The sequence below is a fragment of the Cibotium barometz genome, chromosome 55, assembly GCF_041138505.1.
Source record: "Cibotium barometz isolate CiBa-2024 chromosome 55, ASM4113850v1, whole genome shotgun sequence".
Taxonomy (NCBI): Eukaryota; Viridiplantae; Streptophyta; class Polypodiopsida; order Cyatheales; family Cibotiaceae; genus Cibotium; species Cibotium barometz.
Genome location: NC_141100.1, coordinates 9579836 through 9587943, shown reverse-complemented (window position 1 = coordinate 9587943; position 8108 = coordinate 9579836). Strand labels below are relative to the sequence as shown.

Below are 8108 nucleotides of genomic sequence, written 5' to 3'. Positions count from 1 at the left end.
GGATATCCGTGGTGGGTGAGGCCCCGGGTGTGGGACCCCTGTCCCGCGCGAGAAGTGCTACTTCCGCTGCTAGTACCTGAATCTGTTGCTCGGTGGGAACAGGGGGATCTCACAGGTTTTCACCCCCAACAATAATATCATCTACATATACGCATCTACATATACGCATCTACATATACGGTGATGATCACAATACCCTTACCACTCTTGCACATATACAAAGAGTGATCTACATCTGCCATATGAAAACCAATTATAGTGACAAGATACTCAGTAATCTTGTCATGCATGCTCATGGAGCTTGCTTCAGCCCATACAAAGCCTTACGAAGCTTACATACATACTCTGGGTGATTTGTATCCTCAAAACCAAGTGGTTGATTCATATATACTACAAGAACGCATTTTTTACATCCATCTGATGTAAAAACTAGCCTTTAGCTGCTGCAGCCACCGCAATCATAGCTCTCACAGTTGCCATCTTTGCAACTAGGGAAAATGTCTCATAATCAATCCCATGTTTTTGCGTAGAGCCTTTGGCTACAAACCTAGCCTTGTACCTGCTTATGCTACCATCACTATTATGTTTTACCTTATACACCCACTTAGAACCAATAGCTTTCTTCTCTTTAGTAGGCAATGGCACGAAATCCCAAGTCTCATTTCCATACAATGCATCCATCTGCTCATCCATATCTTTCTCCCAACACACATTTCCAATAGCCTCCTCAAAACATGTGGGTTCAACAAACTGCACAACTTTTGCCATATAAGCATAGTGATGTGCCACATAACCATCATATGTCAAACTCTGCACATGGTTTTTGACTCTTCTAGATCTTTGTAACTTTGCATTCATGGCTTTTATAGCCTTCTTCACACCAAGTGTCCTTATTGCAAGAATCCCAAGTTTCATCAAGGCTTATCTCTGAGCCACTAGACTCTCCATCAACAAGAGAATTCTGTGCAAAACTATCAGGCATACCAAGGGGCTCAACCACTTTGTCTTTGCCTTTATGTGATGTATCAACTACATTTTTAGGAGTGGTATTATGATGTAGCGTGCCACTCTGTGGTCTATTAATAGAACCACTAGATGAGGACTCTCCTGGTCCACTCAATGACTGTGATTATTGATCACTTGCATTCTTTGAAACCACATTTCCACTTACATTAGCCCCAAGATCTTTGTCAGCAGCAATATACCAGGTACTCATCTCATCAAATACAACATCCGTGCTTACCCTCAATTCACGTGTAGTAGGATTATAGCATCTATATCCTTTTGCTCAAGGGAATACCCAAAAAAACACACATTTTTTTGCCTTTAGATCCAGCTTAGTATGCAACTCATCTGGCACATGCACATATGCAGTAAATCCAAAAACTTTCATATGAGACAAATCGAGTTTCTTGTCCTAGTAAACTTCTTCTCTGGCGTTACATCATGTATGGCTGCACTAGGAGTCATGTTCATGATATAAACTGGTGTAGACACAGCCTCAACCCAATAGCTATGGGGCATATTCTTCTCTGCCATCAATTCTTGTTCTATTTTTGCAATGTGCCTATTTTTCCACTGAGAAACTCCATTTTGATGCGGAGTGTATCTACATGTAAATTATCTCTGAATGCCATTCTTTTGCAAGAATTTAGAGAACTTATTGAAAAAGTATTCTCCCTCTCCATCTGACCGTTGACCGTAGGCGCACTTTACATGCTTTCCTATGTATTTTTTTAAACTTGGGGGGGTCACTTATAAATATGTAAGCCTATCGTGAATTCAAGAGAAGGGGTTTTTTAAATCCCCTTTTTACACTTTTTTTAACATACAGAAGGTGATCATTTAAAGGGGGTATTTAAATATTGAATAGGAAAAGGGTACCATTTAAAGGGGGTATTTAAATATTGAATAGGAAAAGGGTGTATTTTATGCATAAAAAATTTACAGATAAGGGGTTTTTCAAATTAGGCCTTGAATGCACGTGATATATAGAGGTTTTATATATAGTGACCTCCCCCTCTCCCCTCGAGTTTTTAGCCATCACTATGAAATTCTTAAAATGATTGAACACTTCACCATTCTCCTTCATATTTTAACCCCTTTTTGTCACATCAACAAGGACAAATCTTCTTTAAAAATGAGTGTGTAATTATTTGTCAAAACTAGAGAGCTTTTAAATAGCTTATTCATGATATTTTAAAATTCATTTATACGTTTTTTAAAAAAAGTATATATTATCAATTAAGCAATTGTGATACTCAAGAGCTTCAAAATGGATTTTAATACTACTCTCATCAAGAGACAAAACATGATTTTATAATTAAGATAATAGCTATATCAAGATAACGCTTTTGTAATATATTTATATAAATAATTTTTTATAGTTGCACTTTGTAGCACATCCTTAATCATGCTAACATGGCAGTTGACCCAAGGAGTCCAAGCTTCAAGTGTACGCATAGAAGAAAAAAATATATTTGTGGATAGTGAAGAAGAGGACGCCTTGTTTACCTTCTCAGAAAAGGCACATTAACTAGTGATGGTGTTGGTATAGATAGCAATGATTATGAGGAACCATAAATATGCCATAGGCTAGGAACCATATATGCTTAACAAATAGCCTCTTTCTATAGTTGTATGATTATTATTTTTTGGATTGAAGATGAAAATAATAAACATTGTCTCTATTTTGGCATGTTTTTTGAAAATTTATTGTTAGTTTTTCAATTATAATCTCAGAAAGTAAGCAAAACGAAGTCTTGTTTTTTCATGTCAATTTTTGTAAGAAACGTGTAAAGTGCCCAAAATATTATCATTTTATGGCAGTGTTGTACGCATGCGTAGACTACTTTTCAAAAAGAGATAAAAATTGAACCTTTTTGATGGAATCTTTGAAAGATGTCAAATATTTTTCATTTTCAAGAAATATTACCTATTTTGTCCGCAACAATGTTTTGCAAATTAATGATGATTTGATGTTTTAGTTGGAAGACTCAAAGGAGAAGTCTAAAGAGGGTGAAGTAGTTTTTCCTAACTCTATTTCTTTTTTGTAGGATTTTCAGTCAAAGAATGAAGGAGGTGACATTGATTCATGTAGTCAATGGCTAGCTATCTTTCTGCATATGATGCAAAAGAAAGATCTAGAGCGGGCATGCAGATTTCAAGAGCAGAAAACAAACTACAAAAAACACTCATTAGAAGCTAGTTAGTGACCCTATACACATTGAAGCAAATCAATTTGCTAAAAAGTATGATAATTAGTTTGATATACCAATGGAAACTGATCGGGAGTTTGAGACTCTAAAAGTGTGTTTGTCAACATAGGAAGATTCAAATCATGGTCAAGAAAATGTTACTTTTTGTAACATCATAGAAAAAGTACCTAGCAATTAGGCACCTTGGTATATTGCAGGAAACTAATGGTTGTAATATCCTTAGAATTTAGAATGAAGGGATTATGGATGTCGAGTCTAAATTTTTGGAGAATTTAAACTTATCCACCGGATGTGCCAGTGTTAAAAGGACACTCTAAATTCCTAGATATTTCATCTTGTATTAACTATCTTTTCAACCTTAGTCGTATCGACGACTAGGTACGTGGAGATTCCAAGAGTCACAATATCTCTTGATATTTGTGAAGCTATATGGATGTATCTGAACAGCTTTTTGGTGATCCTAAGATGATGGTGATTAGGAGTGTCTATACTGTGTTTTGTCGATATTTATAGTCTGTTGTTGCGAGATCAGCTGGTATTTTCAATCTAAAATATTCAGTGTGTTTGATCAATGTTTGTTGATATCGGTGTGCATTTCTGCTTGCATCCGATTGCTATTCTTTCATTTCAAAAGACTTGTTTAAGGTTATCCGATGTAAGCAATGCTTGCTGTTATCGTGTTTGTGGTCTATGTGTCTCTCTCTCTCTCTCTTCCTCTAACTAATTGTGACAAACCAACCAAGAAAATAGAACTAAGGCTTTTCAACAACGATACTTCTTTGTTTCCAATTATACTTTGGCCCGGAAGAGACTCACAGTATACCGTATGTTGAAGCTACTTGTACATATCCATAATCCCTTAGTTTAGTTGGGTGCAATACAAACAACTGTCATATTATATTATGTGGTTACATATTTTGTTAGCAAATTAATACCGTTCTTAGACATTGACTAGTATAGTCAATGTCTTAGATGGTACAACTGTGTTACATGTGATTGGCTTTTAGCAAAAGGGGGGCATAATATAATAGTATTAAAAGGTGGCTAAAATGAGGACCAAGTTGCAGGGCAGAAGGAAGCATAGACGATATCAAGCGCGTTAATGCCCCCGTCAAAGAGAAGGCCTCTAAATCCCATGAGGAATGATCCTTCAGGGCGGTTCCATTCAATATTAGTATAAGAACTGTCCCCGCCACTTATACAAGAACCATCATCGAGTGATATATCAAGCCTCCTTATCAATGTAGGAGAGGAAGTGTCATGTGGTTCTGCTCTATGGAAGCCCTTGAAGGATTTGACAGTGTGACTAGGCAGCACCACCAGCAGGGGGCTGATTTTTTCCCCATAGCAATGACTGCCATGGTGAAGGGTTTGATCTACCATGTTCCAACCAGAGTAGGTGACCTCCAAGCAGCTGACTCGGTTCCAAGTATAGCGTAGTTGTATGGCGGAGATCCTCTTGCGCTGCTGAATATATGTTCTAGGATCCTGTACATCGTCAAACGCCGCAGCACCAGCCCCTCCATTCATGGCTTGATACGTTTTCACGGTGTAGTCTAGGGATGGCGTGCCGCTGGCAAGGCACTTCAGTACTAATCGATCACCCACGATTAGCGGCTTGGTCGGATTATCTACATATGATGACACCAAGCCTCGCACCATGCTCTCGTCATTATCTGCTTGCACCTTCACACTGTTGAGCTTGTTGTCTCCGCCATAGCCCCCATAGAGACTGTACACCTTGTTAATAACATCAATATTCCCTTGTAGGTCCTTCAACTTGCTCAAGGTGTTTGAGGTTTCCCGGCTCGCTAGCATGGTGCGGTTGCGCGCAACGGGTTTGAACATACTGCCTATGCCTGGAACATGCTCATAGCCAGAAACAGTCCACTGGATGATCTTCGGAGCTGTGAGCTGCATCGACGGGAACTTTAAGGCAAAGTTTACCATCTTCTCGGGAGCTGGGAATTCGGGATTGGCTACGCCGGACATGCGCTGCACGAAATGGATGCGTCGTGTCTGAGATGAATTAAAACGCTCGATCTTGACCTGCAAAATATTCCAATATGCTGATTGGGATAAGTGTCACTACTCTGATCATATCAACACTGAAGCTCCATCCTCAAAGCATCATGCAAGTGTGTAGGGGCTCACTCTGTGAGCAACTCAGTACGGTGCCATGCAAATGTATATATAATCACCATATGTGTCATATTTGTAGCATTCAAATAATCACCAAATCGCCACGCATGCATAAGTCTTGAGCGGCTATGGCGGTGATCGCAGGACACATACTAGACAAACATAAGCTTCTGTCACTCATTCCAAGTCATATATGTGGCATTATATGTTGTGTCGCCTTATGGACCATAGGGTCGTTGTGGCCTTACGGACCACATGGTCTTGCAAAGGCATGGTTAACTCATTTCTCACTTATATTACTTGTGCAATATATACGCAACACAACACCAGTCGACCCCATAAATCCCCCTTGATCAAGGTCGGTCCACCGACGGCAAAAGAGTCTACAAACCGGCCAAGGGCATATAGACACTGTTGTCCAGCACAACACTGGACTTATGGGATCATTGCCAAGTCATTTGTGAAGGTTCCAAGAGTGTGAAGCCCATTTTCCCTTCTTTTTCTCCTTGATATAGTTCAGCATGTAGAGCTTCCCAAAGGCAGGCATACGTAGCCTGCAAAAGCGGGGGGCACGGCCTACGTGCCCGCGAAGGGTTGGGGGAGGAACCGGAGACCCCCATCCCGCACCAAGAGTGTCCTTTTGTAGGGCCCAATGGTTGGATTCCAGAGGGCGACCAAGGATATACAGGAGCATGCCGGATATGCTAAAAAAGTGCAAGCGAAGAAGCATATGATACACATGAAAAGTTATCAATATAATTTAAAAATATGTGCGTCACCAAGAGACGTCTAGAAAGCTCCTCCAAGGATTGGTCAATGCGCTTTGAGATGGGATAACGTCTAAAGCAACGCCACCTTCGTCAGCTTAGTGGTTCAGTGTGCTAACGTGTACAGCTTGTTGCCCCAGGCGTACAACGCCAACGCCACTTTCACCACCTTAGTGGTTCGGTGTGCTAGGCAAAGCCGTGAATTGAAATCCCCATTTTATGAGGGTTGTTGACTCTAAAAGGGAAAACAAGTTACCAACCTAGTGTGGTGGTAATTAAGGTGTTTCCCTTTGGGGGCCTTGCGGTTACCGTGTACATATATATGGGTGTGTGAGTGGATTTTCTCTCGGGCGCTTGCCCCAAAAATCGTGAAAAAAAATAAACCAACATAAAACAACAGATCACCTGCAAGGATGCATCCACGCTCACTGTAGAGAAGATTCCTGCTGCTCTCAGCTCGCCGCTCAGCCGGGACTGCTCCTCCCGCGAGTCCGAGTAGTAGGAGTACACGGCATAGTACTCACCACCAGTGATTCGGCTTGATAGGTAGCTGTCGCCATATAATTGCACAAAATCTGCCAATTGGGTATCGTCCTTTGGCGGAGAAACCTCAGGCCGCAGTCCCTGCACATTGGTCACCGTCTCCAAGCCCTGGATGTGGCGGGAGAACACAACGATGTGGGTAGTGTTGGAGGTGGTGGTCAGCTGCTGGAAGAATTGCACCTTCTCGGAGACGCTGCCAAAGCTAGAGAAGCTGACAGAGAGGGCCTGATCAATCTGGAGGGACTCGATGAGCTGCATGCTGCTGGTACAGATGTCACACTTCACAAAGCTATCGCCTCCCGAGACTTGGGTCTCCCCTTTCACTGCTGTATTCAGTCCCTCCCCAAAAACAGCATTGTAGCCCTGCATCAACGCCACCGGCGCGACGGCACGGAGCCCATTCGTGGAGCGCCGCCCCTGGCGGCAAGGCGCAAGCAGAGGAGCCGCCTTTAATTCACCTTTTTTGATCAGCAACTGCGCAGCTGCCATCCTCTCTTCTCTCTCTCTCTCTGTCTCTCTCTCCCTCTTCAACTTCTGTAGGCACTGGGCAGCGACATATATAGTGCGTCTTCCATAATGCGTCTTCCATAAGCTCGAGCATGAGCAGAATTATTCTAAACTTTCCAAAAGAAAGAAAAAATATTCTAATCCTCCATACCACGTATATCAATCAATGTGGCATCTATGACCCCTCTCTCTCTCTCTCTCTTCAACTTCTGTAGCCACGGAGCAGCGACATATATAGTGTGTCTTCCATAAGCTCGAGCATGAGCAGAATTATTCTAAACTTTCCAAAAGGAAAAAAAAAAAACAATTCTAATCCTGCATACTACCTTTGATTTACTCGTAACTACTATCAATCAATGTGACATCTATGATTTACGCATAAATCAATGTGACCTCTCTCTCCCTCTCTAGCTTATCTCTCATTTAAAGACAGCGACCTCGAGCATGAGAAGAATTATTCTAAACATTCCCAAAGGAAAAAAAATTCTAGAACCAAACTATCCATCAATATTTTGTATTATTTCTCTTCTTTTTGTGACTCCGATACACCGTTTTGTGTAAATAGTAGAGGCCATGCTTGCATGCTCTTCTCTTTGTTCATGCATCACCTTTTTCCTCTCTATGATTATTGAGCAAAAGTCAAGAGCAGTGCAGGTTTGGGTTTCCATAAGATCAAAGTTTAGGACTTGTAGATATTAGCGAATCATCAAAAGGTATAAGCTAGCATTACTTTGAATCCTTGTGATCTTTAAGAGTCGTATTCAACTCAAGATACTATTAACCACTCTGGTTAACATTATTTTTCAAGTGTTGCTACTCTTCTTCTTGTAATCTATCATTTTATAACCACGCTAAGCACCTATTGAAAAAGACATATGGGATGACCGCTAGTGTAATGTCGGTCATAGTTAGATAGATATACATAGAGCTA

General features: G+C 41.0%; 1 protein-coding gene across 1 annotated transcript; it reads right to left on the bottom strand.

The window, feature by feature from the left end:
* Positions 1 to 4086: 4086 nt before the first annotated feature.
* Positions 4087 to 7198, bottom strand: LOC147607349 (uncharacterized). The gene is made up of 2 exons (XM_086790382.1): positions 6533 to 7198; positions 4087 to 5267 (listed from the first exon to the last, which is right to left on the bottom strand). Exons 1-2 carry the CDS (start codon positions 7157 to 7159, stop codon positions 4263 to 4265), a joined length of 1632 nt encoding a protein of 543 aa, XP_086646508.1. The 5' UTR covers positions 7160 to 7198; the 3' UTR covers positions 4087 to 4262.
* Positions 7199 to 8108: the final 910 nt, after the last annotated feature.

Bases quoted from the DNA above. Each gene is read 5' to 3' on its own strand.
- LOC147607349 (XM_086790382.1), bottom strand. From the start codon at position 7,159: ATGGCAGCTGCGCAGTTGCTGATCAAAAAAGGTGAATTAAAGGCGGCT. The intron at 5,268-6,532 runs GTGATCTGTTGT...AATATTTTGCAG, and splicing joins GCGTGGATGCATCCTTGCAG to GTCAAGATCGAGCGTTTTAA.